The sequence below is a fragment of the Nicotiana sylvestris genome, chromosome 6 (genome assembly GCF_000393655.2).
Source record: "Nicotiana sylvestris chromosome 6, ASM39365v2, whole genome shotgun sequence".
In the NCBI taxonomy this organism is placed as follows: Eukaryota; Viridiplantae; Streptophyta; class Magnoliopsida; order Solanales; family Solanaceae; genus Nicotiana; species Nicotiana sylvestris.
Genome location: NC_091062.1, coordinates 72,709,913 through 72,730,660, shown reverse-complemented (window position 1 = coordinate 72,730,660; position 20,748 = coordinate 72,709,913). Strand labels below are relative to the sequence as shown.

Genomic DNA, 20,748 nt, shown 5'->3' with positions numbered 1-20,748 from the left:
GAATAGGTCCCGATTGCTATTCTTGATACACATGTCCAGAAGTTGAGGAACAAAAAAATTGCATCCGTAAAGGTATTATGGCAAAATCAGCAAGTCGAAGAAGCTAATTGGGAAGCCGAGAATGAAATGAAAGAGAAGTACCCCCATCTGGTTGAATAACCATTCAATAGTTCTATGAAATTGTTTCCCCTAAATTTTTGTGTTACTTGTTCAATTAATATAAAGACATTCCTTTCTAGTTATATGTCCTTCATGAGGCCTCAATTGGTGTTGTTATGCGTTCCGTCGTGTTATTTGATCATATATATATATTGTTAAGATGTGTTTCAGGGGCTCTCTGGTAGGTGGATAGGCCTAGATACAAAGGAAACTCTAGCAAAATTTTTGGAAATCTAGAGAGTTAGCCAAAGTGGGGGTTGTTGGTACGTGACGTGGAACTGAAGTTGCATAAGGTGCTGATAAGTAAACCTTGTTCCTCATTCGAGGACGAATGATCTTAAGTGGGGGAGGATGTAAGGCCCCGTGAAATTTTTACTCAAAAATCCGAAATCTCGTAGTGCCAAGTTAAGAATGTGTGTTAGAAATTTATAAAATTCCCGTGGTTTGGAAAAATGTTAAGGGAAAATGTTTTTGCAGAAGAGCGCATTTCTGCGGCCCATTATGCAACCACATAATAGCAATGCCGGCCGCATATCTGCCGCAGAGTGAGTCAGAATGTTGACTAATTTTGATGACAACTATGCGGCCAATTATGCGATCGCATAATAGATATGCGGATCGCATAACCTCCTTGGGATTTTTGCATAGGGCAGTTTTGCGGTGCATTATGCGACCGCAGAATAGGTATGTGGACCGCATATTGGTCGCATTCCCGGGAAGGTATTCAAGTCTTGAGGGCTACTTTTGCGGTTCCTTTTGCAAGCCGCATATCAATTATGCGGTCGCATATGCGACCGTAGATTGAGTCGGGGCTCCTATTTTCTAACTTTTAAAACCCGACCCCACTCCATTAAAAATACCCAATTAGACCCTCTTGTGCTATTTTCTACTACATTTAGAGTGAGAGAAAGAGTTCTAGAGGGAGAAAGTGATCCTCACCAAGTCTCTATTCAATCCTTGCCCAAGTCTTTGAAGATTATCAAGTAAAGTTACTAGGCCTTCATCCTAAGAGGTAAGAACTTGTGCCCTAACCTTTGATTCGAAATTCCTACTAAAATAAGTAATTAACAAATGGGTTCATGGGTATAAGGGTTGATTATCTTGCATGCATATATGATAAAAGGGTATGGGGAGATTGTGAGCTAAGAATGTAACAAATGGGGGTGTAGGATGATAGAATCTTTCACAAAAAGGTCTTAAAATCATAATGCACACTTAGTGCTTGAAAACGTGCTCAAGTGAGCTAGAATCTTGATTATCTCTTTAATTTTTAGTTCAACTTGTAATTCCCATAAAATAGATCGAAGTGGCTAAGAGTTCCGGAATTATTGTAAGAATTTAAGAAAAGCTCTATTGAGGTATGTATGGCTAACCCTCTTCTTCTTAGGGTTGAACTTTTGGTGTCCGAATAATTGGCGTGAGTTCAGAGTTGATCATGCTAGATGAATTGCCTTAATGTGTTGGGTTGAAAGATTTTGTTCCAAATTTGTTCTAAGTGTTTACCCTGAAATCATGATAGTTGAAAATGTGATTATGTTCTCCAAGTGTTCTTCTTTCCTTTCCTTATGTGTGCATGCCTTATATGATAGCACTTGTCGTCATGGATGATGAAGTTATTTGCACGAACAAAAAAGGGAAAGACTTGACTTATAAAAATGTGTCCAAATGCCAAGAATTAATTAATAAATGGGGTGTGTTTGTGCCATGTAATGGAAAAAAATGGAAAGAAATGTGAACTAAGGAATAATTGAAAGAGGCTATGTCCCAAGTGAGATGGCTTAGCCGATCGGGTCGAGATCGGACGCCATGCTATACGCATGGTGGCATTTACGTTGGATTTCTGATTATCATTGTAGATTTGGATATGTCTCACTTGGGGTGGCTTAGCCGGTCGGGTCAAGACCAGACTCCGTGTAAAAACACGGTGGCATTATGGGTTGTGGCACTTGGCACTAAAGATTACTAACCTAAAGAGATGAAAAGATTGAATCGAAATGATGTGGTTCTTATTTGGCATTTCCTTATAACCTTGTGAAGTACTTGTTGATGTTATAACTGCCTTCTATTTGTTTACTATTTATCCTATTAAGAATTGTGTTTGCCTTACATACTAGTGTTATTCAATAGTACTAACGTCCCTTTTGCCGGAGGCGCTACATCTTTGAATGGATGTAGGTGGTTCCATCGCAGATAGCACCAATAGCAGATAGTGGTGCTCTCTTTCTCTCCTTACAACAGTCTTGGTGAGCTCCCATTTCTCCTAGGGGTTTGTAGTTCCTCTTTTGTAAAAATTTCCAGATTTTGAGGTATAGTCGGGGCCTTGTTGCCGGCATTGTCATATTGGTCTTTTGTATCCTTAGAGGCTCCATAGACGTTTATGTGGGTCATGTATGGGTGCCGAGGTGGTCATTGGATCACATTGTATTTTGAAACTCTTCTCCACTAGATTGTAAATTGTATGTACTTTTGGAAACTTAACTATGGCATGTTATGTTTAAGTAAAAATTTAACTAGCAACGTTTATGTATTTTTATAACTAATCTCTCCCGTGTTTAACAATTGGTGATGCATTACTTCTTCGGATATTGAATGAGTCGGGTAGGAAAGGCTGGATAGGCTTGCTCGACCGGGTTCACTCGGTTGTGCGTCGGTCGCGCTCCCCGAGGATTGGGGCATGACAGAAGTGGAGATCGGATCCGACTAAGGGACACCCTCCTCGAGGAAGATAATTGAAGGCCTGACACGATCTATATCAAGGGCATCACAATCTCGAAGTTAATCAAGAAAGAGCAGGAACTTCTCAGGAACACGTGGATTAGGGCATTAATTAAAGGATAAGGTTTGTACGAAATGGTATAGATCCATACTAGGCCGTTATACACCTATACCAATAGAATTCTTTAATTTTATGAGGAATGTACTATATTGGGATTTCCCCCTCTATATAAAGGGGACCCCAACCATTCTGTAAGGGATCAGATCATTTTACAGCAATAGAACATTCTTATTCTTCTCTTGTTTAACGTGTTCAGCAATTACTTTTCACCTTTATTACCTTTACTTTATTGTTCGTACCTTCTTGGTCTTAGCTGACCTCGAGGTCCTTGGATAGACGAGCTCGAGGCCCCCTACTATTTTAGCAACATTAATTTAGTTTATTATTTCTTCTTACTTAAGCTCAATACTTGTTTAATCACTAGTATTAAAATATATCACGTATCTTTAAAACCACAAAAATATCTTTAATTGTCACTCACATTTTTCGAGGTAAATAGTTTGGCGCCCCCCGTGGGGCTAAAGATAATAGTGATTTCAGGCCAAAATATGTCTAGCACACAAAATAATAGTGATTTCAGGCCCCCCATTGTCACTCACGTATCTTCACACTTTTTCTTGTCAAAGAATTTTTGATTTCAGGCCAAAATATGTCTAGCACACAAAATGTACCTGCTCATGACAGTGAGGGACTTGGAGAAAACAACGACATAGGGCTCGGTGTACCACCTATAAATGCTGAGGGAGTGCAAACGTGGAGCCAATTGATATCAGCTCTCACAACGCTCTAAATACGGAAGCAGGCACAGACCCCGTAAGGAATGGACGCAGGGAAGCCCAGGCTGAAGGTCAGGAAACACGAGGACCGAAAGAAGGATGAGTCAGCCTCCAGGTGATATTCCAGATGCTGCAAGCTCCGCAAGTCGCCATCGCTCAGCTTCAGAACAGAACTCCTAACACCGCCGAACCAGTAAACACATAACACGAACCTGTGCTTGAAAGGCCCGATGAAAGCGGCACGGGGACTGACCCCACAATCATGAAAATGCTCAAGGGACTGATTAAAAGAATCAATCCAGGAGAAAAGAGGATAGAATACAACGATAAAAAGGTGAAAACTTAAAACTCCCAGGTGGATCAAATACCGGGAGCACCTCCAGTTTTGAAGGGCCTAGATGCCAAAAAATTCATACAAAAACCTTTCCCCTCGAGTGAGGCTCCAATGCTCATTCCCAAGAAGTTTCGCATGCCTGATATACCGAAGTACAGTGGGACAACGAACCCTAACAAACATATTACTTCGTACACATGTAGGATCAAAGGAAATGATTTGAATGATGCTGAAATCGAGTCGGTATTATTAAAGAAGTTTAGGGAAACATTATCAAAAGGAGCTATGATCTGGTATCACAACTTAGCTCCTAACTCTATTGATTCATTTGCTATGTTAGTGGATGCCTTCATAAAAGCACACGTCGGGGCCATAAAGGTGGCCATAAGAAAATCGAACGTATTCAAGATAAGGCAGAGGAACGACGAAATACTAAGGGAGTTCGTGTCCCGATTCTAGATAGAAAGAATGGAATTGCATCTGGTCTCCGATGACTGGGCGGTTCAGGCCTTCATGCAAGGTTTGAATGAAAGAAGCTCGATAGCGTCTCGACAGCTAAAGCAGAACTTGATCGAGTATCCAGATGTGACATGGTTGGATGTGCACAATCGGTATCAGTTGAAAATTAGGGTCGAGGATGACCAGTTGGAAGCCCCCTCGGGCTCAGTTCACCCAAATAGGTTCACAGCCAAGCCCCTGAGGGACACAGACCGGGGATTAAGATTCAACAAGGAATGGTATCAACCATATGATAGGAGAAACGACGGTCCAAGCCACAATACCTCTCAAGGTGATCGAAGAAGTGACCAAGGTTCATGTTCTCGGGGGCTCATGAGCAAGAACGGGTTCGATAAGCATGTCTACCCCGCCGAAGCCCCCCGATTATCAGAAGACAATTTCAGCATAGATGCATGAGGAATCATCTCGGCTATTGGGAGAATAAAAGATACTAAGTGGCCTAGGCCAATACAGACCGACCCCTCCCAAAGGAACCCGAACTTGATGTGCAAGTGTCATGGAACACATGGTCACATAACGGAGGACTGCAGACTGCTAAGGGAGGAAGTGGCTAAGTTATTCAATGAGGGCCACCTTCGAGAATTCCTAAGTGACCGGGATAAGAATCACTTCAGGGAGAGGGATGCAGGTAGGAAGAGTGAACCAGAAGAACCCCAACATGTCATTCACATGATCATCGGCGGAGTCGACGTCCCGCAGGAACCAGTATTCAAATGCACCAAAGTATCCATCACAAGGGAAAAGCGAACTCGAGATTACTTGCCCGAGGACACCCTGACATTTAGCGAGGAAGACATCGAGGCTTTATATAAACCTCACAACGATGCACTGGTAATTTCTATCCTTTTACATAAATTTCAAGTTAAATGTGTTCTCGTGGATCTAGGTAGTTCAGCGAATATAATCAGGTCCAGGGTCGTAGAGCAGCTCGGGTTGCTCAATTGAATCATACCGGCTTCTCGAGTCTTGAATGGCTTTAACATGGCAAGTGAAACAACGAAGGGAGAAATCATTCTCCAAGTCAACGTGGTCGGAACCATACAAGACACCAAATTTCATGTCATCGAAGGTGACATGAGATACAATGCTTTGCTCGGAAGGCCATGGATCCATAACATGAGGGCGGTACCATCAACCCTCCACCAAATGATGAAGTTCCCAACGAAGGATGGTGTGAAAACAGTATATGGAGAGAAACATGCGGCCAAGGAAATGTTTGCAGTGCACAACTTAGTATCGATGTCGGCTCCATCCACGTCAGAGAAGTCAAAAGATGAACAAGTGACCAAATAGCAATCACAGCTCGCGCCCTCGGTTGAGCCGAGGGACAAATGTCCGATGAACAGATGGCCGAGAGTGAAGGAGAAGATTTCCTCACCCCTCGAACTTTCATCTCCCCCGAAGAATCAGATGCAAGTAAGTCCACGATCGAAGAACTCAAACATGTCATATTGATTGAGCATCTTCCAAAACAAAAGGTATACCTGGGGACGGGGTTAACCCCAAACTCAGGAAAAAACTCATTCAATTTCTCATCGATAATATTGATTGCTTCGCTTGGTCCCATTTAGATATGACAGGAATTCCACCGGAGATAACTACCCATCGACTAAGTGTCGATCCCAGGTTTAAACCGGTGAAGCAGAAGAGGAGAACTCAATCTGAGGTAAAACATGCATTCATCAAGGAAGAGGTAACCAAACTTCTCAAAATAGGATCCATTAGGGAAGTAAAATATCCCGAATGACTAGCTAACATAGTGTAGTCCCTAAAAAGGGGAATAAACTAAGAATGTGTGTAGATTACAAAGACTTGAACAAAGCATGCCTTAAAGATTCTTTCCCATTGCCCAACATCAATCGTTTGATCGATGCTACGGCTGGCTACGAGATTCTTACCTTTCTCGACGCCTAATCCGGTTATAATCAGATTCAAATGAACTTGGAGGACCGGAAAAAGACTTTGTTCATCACGAAGTTTGGTACATACTGCTAAAATGTAATGCCCTTCGGGCTAAAGAACTCATGGGCCACATATCAACGTTTAGTTAATAGGATGTTCGAGCATCAAATAGGCAAATCGAAAGAAGTTTATATTGATGATATGTTACTTAAGTCCCTGCGCGCAGAGGACAATTTGACCCATTTGCAGGTAACATTCGACATCCTTAGAAAATATAACATGAAGCTCAACCCCGAGAAATGCGCTTTTGGAGTCAGCTTGGGCAAGTTCCTGGGCTTCATAGTATCGAACAGGGGCATCGAAATGAATCTCGATAAAATCAAAGCCATTGAGGAAATCACTATGGTGAACAATGTGATAGCCGTGCAACGACTAACCGGACGGATAGCTGCCTCAGGTCGATTCATCTCGAGATCATCATATCGAAGCCGTCATTTCTTCTCCCTGCTTAAAAAAAGAACAACTTCGCATGGACCCCAGAGTGCCAGCAAGCCCTGGAAGAATTAAAACGGTATCTCTCGAGCCCTCCTTTGCCCCATACTCCGAAGGAGGGTAAAACACTCTACTTGTATCTGTCCGTGTCAGAGGTAGCGGTAAGTGGCGTGTTGGTTCAAGAAGAGCAAGGTACGCAATTTTCTGTATATTATATGAGTCAAACCCTAGGGGATACTGAAGCTAGGTATCCACATTTGGAAAAATTAGCTCGTGCATTAATAAGCGCATCTACAAAATTAAAACCATATTTTCAATGCCATCCTATATGTGTACTAACTACATATCCACTTCGAAATGTCTTGCATAAGCCTGAATTATTGGGCAGATTGGCCAAGTGGGCTATCGAACTTGGAGGATATGACATCGAATATCAACCTCAGACGGCCATCAAGTCTCAAATTTTGGCGTACTTCGTGGACGAATTCGCACCTGCCCTCATATCCGAAGTAGAAAAGGAACTCTTGCTAAAAACGGGTACATTGGCGGGGGTTTGGACCCTCTTCACAGACGGTGCCTCGAATGTGAAAGGGTCCGGGCTCGGTATCGTTTTGAAATCTCCTACGGGAAGTATTATTAGGCAATCTATCAAAACTTCTAAAGTGACTAACAGTGATGCCGAGTATGAAGCCACGTCGCAGGTCTTGAACTAGCCAAGGGCCTTGGAGTAGAGGTCATTCAGGCAAAACATGATTCCCTTTTGGTAGTGAACCATGTAAAAGGAAGCTTCGAGGTTCGAGATGATCGAATGCAGAGGTACTTGGACAAACTTCAAATAATTCTGTACCGCTTCAAGGAATGGACACTGGATCATGTACCTCGAGAACAGAACAGCGAGGCCGACGCACTAGCAAACTTGGGATCGTTAGTCAAAGAAGACAATATCGTCCCCGGGGCTGTCATCCAGTTATCAAAGTTAGTGATCGAAGAAGGGCATGCAGATATTAACTCGACAAGCTTAACATGGGATTGGAGGAACAAGTACATTGATTATTTAAAGCATAGGAAGCTCCCTTCGAACCCAAAGGAGTCAAGAACACTCCGAGCTAAAGCAACTCGATTATCGCTCGATGAAAATGGAGTGTTATGTAGAAGAACCTTCGATGGACCACTGGTAGTGTGCTTGGGACCCAGGGATATAGATTATGTACTATGGGAAATACACGAAGGCTCCTGTGGGAACCATTCTGGTGTAGACTCTCTGGTTAGTAAGGTGATCAGAGTAGGATATTATTGGGACAACATGGAAAAAGATACCAAGGAGTTTGTTCGGAAGTGTGACTAATGCCAGAGATTTGCACCAATAATTCATCAACCCGGTGAACAACTCCACTCGATCCTATCCCCGTGGCCATTCATGAAATGGGGGATGGACACCATCGGCCCCCTACCAACGGCGCTAGGTAAAGCTAGATTCCTTTTGTTTATGACTGATTATTTCTCAAAATGGGTTGAAGCACAAGCCTTCGAGAAGGTAAGAGAAAAAGAAGTCATCGATTTCATATGGGACCACATCATATGCCGGTTCGGGATACCCGCCAAAATAACATGTGACAATGGAAAACAGTTCATCGACAGCAAAGTGACAAAATTCCTCGAGGACCATAAAATCAAAAGAATCCTATCGGCACCTTACCACCCAAGTGCAAATGGATAGGCCGAGTTCACCAACAAAACCATTATCCAAAACTTGAAGAAAAGGCTAGATGATGCAAAAGGGAAATAGAGAGAGGTGTTACTCGAGGTATTATGGGCATACCGAACAACATCGTAGTCAAGTACGGGGGAGACCCCATTTTCTTTGGTATATGGATCCGAAGCTTTAATCCCAGTCGAAGTCGGGGAGCCTAGTACAAGGTTTCAACATGCCACCGAAGGCTCAAAATCACGAAGCAATGACCACTTCTCTCGAGCTACTAGATGAAAAACGTGAGGCTGCATTAATACGAATGGCCGTGCAAAAATAAAGAATCGAAAGATATTACAATAGAAGGACAAACCTTCGATATTTCAAAGTCGGGGACTTAGTACTGAGGAAAGTCACTCTTAACACTCGAGACACAAACGAAGGGAAGCTAGGTCCCAATTGGGACGGACCGTACCGTGTCCTTGGAGTCATAGGGAAAGGATCCTACAAACTCAGTGCAATGGAAGGCGAGTAGCTACCAAATAATTGGAATATATCAATGCTCAAGCGATATTACTACTAAGCTCGAAGACCTTGGGTTTGAAAGCATGTGTTGCACTCTTTCTCTCTTAAATTGGGTTTTATCCCAAATGGGTTTTACCAGCAAGGTTTTTAATGAGGCAACACCTATATGCTACCCAAGGGTCACTCAACAAGTATTCAAGGCTTCTTTTCAATCAACCTCGAATACCGGGAGGCATCACCCTCGGAGGTTATAGCTCTAGAAAAGACATTTTGCGCCTAAGAGGGCCTCGGCAGGAGAACTTTGTAATGGGCCAAACGGTTAAATGAACCATGTCCATATAGAATAATCGAGCCCCAATGGTGAAGCGTGTAAGCATGTATTAACTATTTAAAGAAGCATTCTAGTTATATCAAAAAACACTTTGTATCTCATACGAGCTCTATACTTACAATCCTACGGGAAACGGCTCAAGGGCCAAAACACCCCGAAATACCCGGGGACTATCACTGACAGACAACACATCCGAGTCATCGAAAACTCGGACCCATAAGACCTCAAAGAGGTACCTCCCTCGAAACAAAGGCCAAGGCCATTATACTCGAGGACTAACTCTTCGGACAAGTTCGAAGAGTTATCAGGAAACAAGTCTAAGTGACATACCCGAAGGCTACGACCATATTAAAGACTACGGTCACATAAAGGCTACGGCCAAAATAACGTGATTCAGATACGTCCGATATAAAACTAAACGCCTTCGAATATTGAAAAATCGGTTAAATCAGGCTACCCCCGACAAAAGCAAAATATAAGGGGCCTCGAAAAATTCAGCCCCCGAAAAATCTAAGGGCTTCGATAAATTAGCCCTCGAAAAAACTAAGGGCTTCAATGAATCAGCCCTCAAACAATCCAAGGGCTTCGATAACACCAGCCTTCGAAAAACCCAATGAGTATAAAATACATGCTAAGGCATAACTAAAATTTCATCAAGTCATTTAGCCGAAGTGAGGGAAAACTATATAGCCATTTTTAGAGGTCGAAATAGCCCAATTTAAAGAGCCTAAGGGCCAACCTAAAAGAGCCTAAGGGCCAACCTAAAAAAGAGCCTAAGGGCCAACTTAAAAGGAAAGATAGGGTCAAAGACCTATGGGAGTCTGAGGCCCTGATCTCATTTAACTCGAACCCAAAAGCCCCGAGCTCACAGTAATTTGACTTTAAGTTTGGCTCGGGGATTATCTAAAACCCTAAGAGGTACGATCTCGGGCAATAAAAGCCTAAGGGCTTATTGTGAGTCTAAACCTATACTCAAACTTAACATGTGAATCATCAGAAATTCTTATGAACGGAGACAAAATAAAAAGTCAACACAAATCAAGAATGAAGCAAAAAGCTACTTTATATTCATCCGGAAAATTTACAAAGCATGTTACAACAAAGGACCCTTATACAAAAATAGAAGCCTACTCTATTTTCGGGGCCACGTCCCCGGGAGTGCCGTCTTCATCTCCGATAGCTTTATCTTCTGAAGCCTCTTTCCCTTCAGAAGCATCTTCTTTATTTTCCTCGTCCCTGGAGCCACTCACCACATCTTAATCATCAAAGGAAACAATAAACCTAGCATTAGTTTCCCGTGCTTGTGCTTCGGCTATATCTTCGGCAAGGTCAAATCCTCGAGCACGGACTTCCTCTAGAGTCTCCCTCCAGGCTTGAAACTTAGCCAATTCACTACTCTGTTTTGCCCGGTTGGAGGCCGCCCTCAACTCAGCTTGAACGACTGCGGTTTCTCTCTAGTATATGGTGATGGATTTATCGGCTGCAATCTTCATCTTCTCAGCTTTGGCCTTAGTTTGTGCAACCTCGGCCTTAGCTTGTCCAACTGGCCTCAGCCGAGGCCAGTTGGGCCGCAATAGCTTCCTTATCAGCAGCAAGTTGATCTATATTCCTCTTTCACCGATGGCAATCATCCCGAACTTGATTCACCTCGCACCGGAGCTGCCCGATCATGTCCAACTTTTGTTGCAGCTGAGACATCGAAGTATTAGCCTTCGAAGCAGGGCCAAGAATGCCGAACTCTATTAAAATCAAAGTTACCTGCTCATCTAGCTCGAACTCGCTCTTTTGAGCTTTGGCCAAAGCAATTCGGAGGTCTTTAAGCTCCTCTTCCTTCTGATTACAAAGGAGCCTCAAGGCCATCTATTCGCACAAGACTCTATTGAGCTTGACCTCACATTATTTCAGCTCGGCCTTGAACTTTGCAACAACCTATACATGAAACAAATTTATGTCAATCTAATGAGAAGAGAGAAAAAATCACAACACTAAAGGGCAGATCCTTACCCAGGAAAAGAGACATTGGGCCTCTTCAAAAATGGAGGATGAATCATTGAAGTCATCAGTACCCTCGACTCTAGCATAGCAACTTTGGAAAGGATCGTCCTCGATGACCTTACTTGTGTCGGGCATGTGCAAAGTGTTGGCTTCCTCGATTGCTTCCCCAGAATAGGTTGGCAATGAAAGGGAATGACCTGTTGTCGCGGCCCCTAGCTCTTCACTCGAGGCGTTCTCATTATCCTTGGGGGCCTCAGCATTTACCCCCTCTGATATAGTTGTTGAAAACGGAGGGACAATCTCAACCTTCGGAGATATGGGGGCCTTGCCCACCTCTTCCCTTGGGGAATCACAAGGTGGGTTTCTATTTCGGAAGGTTTGGCAACCTCGACTGGCTTCCAGGTCCGAGCTGCCAGCGCCGGTTCTTCTTCATCATTTTCCTCACCATCCGAGGAGTCATGAGCGGAGTCTACGTCCGTTTGAGCAAACCTTTTCCGCAGCCTTCGAGTAGAGGTTTTCCTGTCTTGGGGGTGTTCGGGATTCGAGACCCTCTTTCTTTTATTATCCTTATCGGGCTTTGGATTTGAAGGCTTAGTTGTCTCTCCGAGCGGGGCCGGCCTCATCTTGGACGCATCTCCAAGGTCGTGGTTATTGTCCTCCTATTTGCCCATCGCCAAATCACGCCGCTTATGCTTGTCATAATAGGATGTGGCAGCTAGTTTCCTAATCCAATCCTTAAGGTCACGCACCGCCAAGGGCGCCTAAGCGTCGGCTGCTAAAATAAAGATGAGTAAGCTATGAAAAATGAAAAAAAAAGAATAGGTATGAAGGAAAATGTGGACTCCACTTAGGGTTAAAATTCCACCTCTCCAGGAACGACATCTTTTCCTCGGGGATGATGTCTGAAGTCCTGACTCTAACAAATCGGCTCATCCAGCCTCGATGTTTGGTTTCATCGGTACTGGAAAAGAAGGACTTCGTGGTTCGATGTTGTAGCTTGATGAGCCCTCAGAATAACTGGGGCCGGTACAGCCGAACTAGGTGGATGAGGGTGAATTCTAAACCCTTGGCCTTCTCAGAGAAGTACCGCAACATGATAATGCTACGCCAGAATGAAGGGTGGATTTGGCCGACGGTGACTTCGTATGTCTTGCAAAAATCGATCACCACCGAATCGAGGGGGCCCAATGTGAAGGGGTAAGTGTAAACACTCAAAAAACCCTCCTTGTGGGTAGTTATGCTTTCATCAGGCTCCAGGAATTGAATCTTGACCTCGTCCCCCCATCGACAATCCCTCCAAACATCCTTGATGAGCTGCTCCGTTATTAGGCTAATGTACCGGAATACGTGCTCACATCGGCCTTCGACATTGGGAGGATTCTCGATATTGAAGTCCCTCTTGAAGATACAATCACCAGGGGTGATCTCTTCAAGTATTGGCGGCACCACCGGTTTGGCTGGCCGGGAGGCAAAGGAAGACGATGTTGTATCTTTTTTAGGGACCGTCTTGGAAGTTTTGGCCATGGTTGTAAGGTAAGAAATGGGGGCGAACAGGGACAAAGTGTTTCCAATTAGAGCTTGGTATTTAACGGTGTTTAAAGAGGCGGAGGAAACAGGTGATTGAAAAAAGAGATGAGGATTGGTAGAGATTGAAGAAAGGTAAAGTTATTTACTAAAGGAAGACACCCATATTTATAGAGGGGTAGTGACGGTTCGGAGGCACTAATGGCCAACCAACACTGACATGCATTTAATATTTTTGGGAAAGTGGGCCGATGGGACATTTTGGTCACTTTGAACGTTGTCTTCACAAGGATAACATCATCACTAGAGGTTTGATGAAATCGAGGTCAAAATCGTTTCATATCATTCCATTCTAAGAAATGTGGGGACTATTTGTATGCGGTCAAAATCGAGGAGCTTGATATTTTGAAGTCTTAAAATGGGCTATAGGTCCAAGCTCGGGAGACTCGAAGTGATGATCGGGTCCGTCTGAGGGACACCCTCATCGAGGAAGCTAATCGAAGGCCTGGCACGATCTATATCGAGGGCATCACAATCTCGAAGTCAATCAAGAAAGAGCGGGAACTTCTCAGGGACACGTGGATTAGGGCATTAATTAAAGGATAAGGTTTGTACGAAATAGTACAGATCCGTACTAGGCCGTTATACACCTATACCAACAGAATTCTTTACTTTTATAAGGAATGTACTATATTGGGGGTTTCCCCTCTATATAAAGGGGACCCCAACCATTTGTAAGGGATCAGATCATTTTACAGCAATAGAACATTCTTATTCTTCTCTTGTTTAACGTGTTCAGCAATTACTTTTCACCTTTATTGCCTTTACTTTATTGTTCATACCTTCTTGGTCTTAGCTGACCTCGAGGTCCTTGGATAGACGAACTCGAGGCCCCCTACTATTTTAGTAACATTAATTTGGTTTATTATTTCTTCTTACTTAAGCTCAATACTTGTTTAATCACTAGTAATAAAATATATCACGTATCTTTAAAACCACAAAATATCTTTTATTGTCACTCACATTTTTCGAGGTAAACACTTGTATTTTCTTTTCTGTCCAAATTTGTATTTCGGACAGTTATTGTATTTTATTTTATTTTTTAGTAAATGTTCATGCACTTGTGACACTGGGTTCTGGGGTGATTATGGGATATTTAGTATTGAAATTGGAAAACATTATTATTATTCTGTAAAGCTCTTCTTTTACTAGTTAAATTGAAGAAAATTTATGGTTTCAGAAATATTAAAATGAGGATTTAATTAACTATTTAGTGTTGGCTTGCCTGATAGTGGTGTTCAGCGCCATCACGACCTTTAATGAATTTCGGATCGTGACACCAAATGAAAAAGGGAAGCTACCTGCATGGACCATCTTGTTTAAGAATAACAGGTTAGCGAAGAATGGTATAGCTCTATCCTATATCCCCCTCAAATTGTGGATGGGCATCTGATCGTCCAGTTGGAGAAAGTTGAGGTTGAACAGAAGACATTTAAATGGCAATGTGTGCTAATAGCCTATTTCATAAGTGTTGTACCATGTTATAATGTCATGCGTAGATTTGTTATCCAAAACTGGGCACAAGCTGCAAATCCTGATCTATATCACCATGACGAGGGTTACTATGTGATTAAGTTCCAAACTATTAAAGATCTGAATGAAGTCTACTATTTTGGACCCTATTCAATCAATAATAGACCTATTATTCTTCAACCCTGGACACCTGAATTTGATTTCAACACTGAATTCCCTGTTGAGATTCCACTGTGGATGAAATTCCCAAATCTCCCTACGAATTGTCAACTCCCTTAGTAAAATAGCAAGTGTTATTGGAACTCCCATCTTTGCAGATGAATTTACTTCTAAGCAGACACAAATATCCTATGATAGGATGCTTGTTGAAGTAAATGTCACCACAGAATTACCTGAAGCAATTGCAGTGCTAGATCCAAATGGTCAACAATTCACCCAGGAAGTTATATTTGATTGGAAACCTGAGTTCTGCCAACTATGCCAAGTAGTGGGGCATAAGTGTCCATCTCCTCCTAAGCCTGGCACCCATAATTATGCACCATAGGAAAGAAGAAGAGAACCAAGAAAAGTTACTATGGAATAGAAAACTAAGGGACCAGCCCCTCCAAATGCTATTTCACCTAATATTAAAGTAGGTGCTACCAGTATTGAGATGATCAACAATGTTCCTAAAGAAGTTCCACCTGCTACTCATGTAGTAGTTTAGTGTGTTGAGAAAAGTAAAACTATGGCTCGTCAACCTCATGCACAGAAGGAGAAAGTCTTGATGAGCATCCCTGAGCTTAATTTAGCAAATTTCACTGCCCTGGGCCCTGCATCATCTTCTGGTACTGTGTTAGCCAAAAAAGGGCTAGTGTGAATCTTACACTACCTCCTGATAAAGGAGGTGACTCCAAACCTTCATTATGAATTGGCTTTCTTGGAAAGTTAGAGGTATGAATAAGGGGTATAAACAAAAGGAGTTGAGAAATTACTTAAAAAAAGAATATTAAGCCTGCTGGACTAGTTGAAACAAAGTTAAATCACCCAATGCTAAACAAGTATGGAAGAATATTGCCCCTTGTTGGGAATTGGAAAACAATTACCATAAGGCTGTGAATGGGAGAATATGGTACTATGGGACAAAAATCTATACGGGATATCTATATTGAAGGTGGATGCTCAATTTTTACACTGTCATGTCAATGAGAGACAAGGGCCTCTAGATTGTATAGTTACAATAATATATGGCTATAATGCAATTAAACATAGAGAGCCTATGTGGAAAGGATTGAAACAGGTTTCATTTGGAGTTCATGTTCCCTGGATGATTATAGGAGACTTCAATGCTATGCTCCTCCCTCAAGATAGGATATTTCGGAACCTAGTTACCTATGCAGAGATCAAAGCCTATTCTGCGTGTATTACTGGTCTTCTAGTGTCTGAATTATAATGGAAATAGGAGTATTATACATGGTCAAATAAGCAAAGTGGTGCTGATAGGGTCTGTAGCAGACTAGATAGAGTATTTGGTAATCATGAATGGATGGCATGTAGTAACTGAGTGTGAACTTCCTTTCATCTCTGATCATTCTCCTATGATCTTGTCCCTCAAGACTAAGGCTAGAAACATCAATATATTATTCAGATTCTTCAATGTATGGACTGGTCATCAGGATTTACTGCCTATGGTGCAACAAAGTTGGGAATAGAAACAAGACATGTGGCATATGAAGGATATATGGTTAAAACTTAACTTGCTTAAACCTTTGTTGAAGTAGCTGAACAATGCAGAATTCAAGGGTATTTCTCAGAAAATTGTCCTAGCTGGAGAGGAACTGAAGCTAACTCAGGAGATGATAAATGCTCAATGTACTGACCAGCTATTGGGAAAAGAGAAACAGATCTTGCTTGATTTGGAAAAATGGTCACTTGTGAAAGAAAGTGCTCTTAGGCAGAAAGCTCGTGCAAAATGGATAAAACTTGGGGATTCCAGTACCAAGTATTTCTCAGCTTTGGTTAAGGATAGAACACAAAAGAAGCAGATACTACATCTTACATCCCTTACTAGTGCACAACTGGCTATCCTCTAGCTATAAAGGAGGAAATTATTGCTTTCTATAAATTCCTTATGGGTACAGCTTCCCCTTCAATACTAGTAGTTACCAGACTCACAATGATGAAAGGTCCAACCCTCTCTCAGTAACAAAGAAGGGAGTTATGTGATGAGATTACTGACCAAGATGTATGGTCTGGATTACATGCCATAGAGGATGACAAAGCTCTAGGTATTGATGGGTATAACTCTCATTTTTTTAAATAAGCTTGGCCAATACTGAAGGATGAGGTGACTTTGGCAGTTAAACAATTCTTTGCATCAGAAAAAATGTTTAAAGTTATTAACTGTACTACGATCACTTTGGTTACAAAGAATCCTAGTCCTCCGATAGTAAAGGAGTATAAACCAATTGCTTGTTGCACCATATTGTATAAGATCATAGCAAAAATCTTGGCTGCTAGGATTCAGAAAGTTATACCTAGTATCATCTGTGATGCTCACGCAGGCTTTATTCCAGGAAGGAAAATCTCAGTTAATATTATCTTGGCCCATGAATTAGTCAAAGATTATGGAAGGAAAATGCATCTCCCAGATGTATGGTGGACATTGATCTGCAAAAATCCTATGGCTCAGTAGAATGGCCCTATTTGAAGCAGGTTATGAGTGAATTGAGGTTCCATGACAAATTTGTCTCTTAGATAATGGAATGTGTACAAACTGTTAGTTACATTGTGATGGTAAATAAGGAACTACAAAGCCATTTGATGTTGCTAAAGGATTGAGATAGGGAGACCACATTTCTCCTTATTTATTTGCAATGGCTATGGAATATTTGAGCAGGAAACTATATGAACTTAAGGACGACAAATCCTTTAACCTCCACCCCAGATGTGCCAAATTGAAAATCACCCATCTAAGCTTTGCAAATGACTTATTGTTATTTTCTAGAGATGAATTGAATTCAGTTAATGTATTTCACCAAGCTTTCAAACAGTTCTCAGAAGCTTCAGGGCTACAAGCCAATCTACAAAAAAGCTCTATCTATTTTGGTGGAGTTGATCAGGTAGAAAGAGATAGAATTGTACATAAGCTTGGCATTCCTGTTGGTGAGTTACCTATTAGGTATCTGGGAGTTCCCCTATCCACTAAAAGATTTCCTTTATTCAATGGCAATCTCTAATAGAGAAAATAATGGCAAGAATTACCTCTTGGACAGCTAAGAAACTTTCCTATGCTGGGAAATTTCAACTGGTACAATCTATTCTTTTTGGAGTCTAATCATATTGGTCTCAGCTATTTCAAATGCCAACTAAGGTCCTTAAACTGATTGATGCATATTATAGAAATTTTGTGTGGCCGGGCAATTACAAAAAAGGCCCATGTCTCTTGGAAAAAGATGTGTTTGCCCAGGACTTTTGGAAGATTAAACCTCCTTAGCATAAGGATCTGGAATAGAGCTGATCTACCTAAGACACATTGGGACCCTGCTCAAAAAGATAACAAATTATGGATCAAATGGATCCATGAGTGCTACCTCAGAGGTCAGCCTCTCACCACAGCCAGAGTTCCCCAACAAGCTTGTTAAATCACGAGGAAATTCTTGGAAGCTCGACAGACTTTGTTGCAAGTGCAGATAAGAAAGGGGCCAGGCAGCCTGACCAAACAAATTTATGAGCAGCTGCTATCTAGTTACCCTAAAGTACCCTGGAAATGTGTGATGTACAAGATTGGTGCTAGACCTAAGACCAAATTCATCATGTGGTTGCAGCTACAATACAAGGTTCTCACTACTGATAGGCTAGCAAAATGGGGCGTAGCTGTTGACTTAGCATGTGTCATGTGCCATACTCAACCTGAAAGTAGAAATCATCTGTTCTTGGACTGTGATTTCACTAGAGCAGTGTGGAATAGGATTCTCTTATGGCTTCAGAAGCAGGCAGGGCCGACCATTGGATGGGACCAACATGTAGCTTGGATAATCCAGAATGCAAAAGGGAGGACTCAACAAGCTCACATCTTCAGAAGTGTCTATGCAGAATATGTCTATGCCATTTGGGTGGAGAGAAATTAGAGAATCTTCGAAAAGAAATCAAGGATCTGGGACATTATAGCTAGAGAGATTGCCTACTTGTCCAATGTTAGAGCATCTCATGGTGTTCAAAGCTTGTTACATAGCATGTTGTTTAGCTTGGTTAGCTAGATTTGATTACTGTTTTGCTAATTCAGCTTAGGCTTTTGGTGCTTTTCTTTAGATAGCTAGTTGTGTTAAACTGGCTAATGGTATTGTAATGTTGATTCCTGGTGATTAATATAAAGCTAGCTACCAAAAAAAGTCTATAATTAAGAATAAGAAAAATAAAAGGAGTGTTGATCGATATTATCAATTTTAGTAACCTCAATACTATTGTATACTCAGAGAATCATATATTATTTTTGCAACAAATCTTTCTCTATATTCTTTTTAACCATGACAATTATATTATATATAGTTGATTGAGTTTATTCTATAACATGTTATAAGAATATAATTAAGATTAAGAAAAATAGACGGGGTGCTGATTTATCTATTTGTTCAAATAATACAAGGATTCATAAGGTAAAATTTTAATTAATTTTAAAATTCTAAAAATTAGAATTTCCTACATAGTAGTTCAAATAAATAAAGATTTAATAAGTAAAAGTTTAAAAGTATAATAATAATTAATAATAATAATAATAATAATAATAATAATAATAATGATATTATTATTATGGGTATCATAATAATTTGTATCGTATTATAGTATTTATTAGAGTGTATATTTATATTTTTGGTATATAAATTTTATAGAATGATAGTTTGGTTAAGGAGTAATGAACATACTATTCGAAGTATACGAATTGAAACACTCGGAGTCTTGTTCTACTGGGCAACACACTTGTGAATGATTAAATAATCTTTGATTCGATGGCAAGTTTTGCTTTCCATTAGGAACTTTGCCATCGAGCCAAAGATTATCTAATCATCCCATATGGTCTTATCATTTTAATGTTTTTCATTTAAAGGTCTTAACTTTGCTGATGACATTTCCTTCGTAGTATGCTTTCCGTTATTGTCTCGTTAAAAACCTTGCTAGAAAAACTCGATTGGGACAAAAACTGGTCGAAGGAAAAAAAAAGCGCAGCACATACATTCAGTATAGGCAGGATCCATCAGCAATAATACCTTTCCAGGTGAGTCACGTTCCAAATTCTAGGAAATTTGACTCCATCTTGATTCTCCAGCTTGTATGATCTTTTACCAGTGACAGTTGAAACTCGGTAGGGGCCTTCCCATGTCGGACCCAGCTTCCCAGCATTGATTTCCTAAGTATTCTAAGTCACTTTCCTCAAAACCAAGTCTCCTACTTTAAAGTTGCAAAGATTTTCCCTCTGGTTAGTATATTTCCATCCTTTGCTTCTAAGCCACCATTCTCACGTGTGCCAAGTCACTGCATTCATCATGTCGTTCCAACTTTACCAGTAATGCCTCATTATTTGCTTCTTCATCTATTCGGTGGAACCATAAGGTTGGTTCTCCTACTTCCACTAGGATCAGATATTTTTCCTCGTATATGAGAGAAAAAGGTGTCTCTCTCGTGCTTGATTTTTCTGTCATCCGATATGCCCATAGCATGTTTGGTAACTCTTCGGGCCACTTGCCTTTGGCGTCTTCTAACTTCTTTTTGAGGTTTTGGATAATTACCTTATTGGTTAAATCTGTTGTCCATTAGCGTTCGGATGGTATAGTGAGGATGTAATCCTTTTGATTTTCAGGTCTTTAAGAAATTTTGTAACTTTAGAGCCTATTAATTGTGGTATGTTATCCTAGGCAATCTCCTTCGGTATTTCGAATTGGCAAATTATGTATTCCCATAGGAAGTTGATCACTTCGCGCTCACCGACCTTTTGGTAAGGACCAACTTCAACTCATTTAGGGAAGTAATCAGTTAAAATTAAAAGGAATCTTACCTTTCCGGAGCTCGGTGGCAGCGCCCCAACTATATTCATCCCCCATTTCATGAATAACCATGGGTATAGTATCGAATGCAAGAGCTCCACCGGTTGGTGCACCAATTGTGTATGGCGCTGACATTTGTCGCATTTCTGAATGAACACCTTTGCGTCTTGTTACATCT

At 41.3% G+C, this 20,748-nt stretch overlaps 1 protein-coding gene across 1 annotated transcript; it reads left to right on the top strand.

Annotated features, from left to right (window-relative positions):
* Window positions 1-5,895: 5,895 nt before the first annotated feature.
* LOC104236510 (uncharacterized) lies at window positions 5,896-8,303 on the top strand. Its single transcript, XM_070148603.1, has 2 exons — window positions 5,896-5,980; window positions 7,660-8,303. Exons 1-2 carry the CDS (start codon window positions 5,896-5,898, stop codon window positions 8,301-8,303), a joined length of 729 nt encoding a protein of 242 aa, XP_070004704.1.
* The last annotated feature ends 12,445 nt before the right edge of the window (window positions 8,304-20,748 follow it).

Coding starts and splice junctions, on each gene's coding strand:
- LOC104236510 (XM_070148603.1), top strand. CDS start 5,896: ATGTCCGATGAACAGATGGCCGAGAGTGAAGGAGAAGATTTCCTCACC. Junction 5,981..7,659: donor CCCCGAAGAATCAGATGCAA/GTAAGTCCACGA, acceptor GCCACGTCGCAG/GTCTTGAACTAGCCAAGGGC.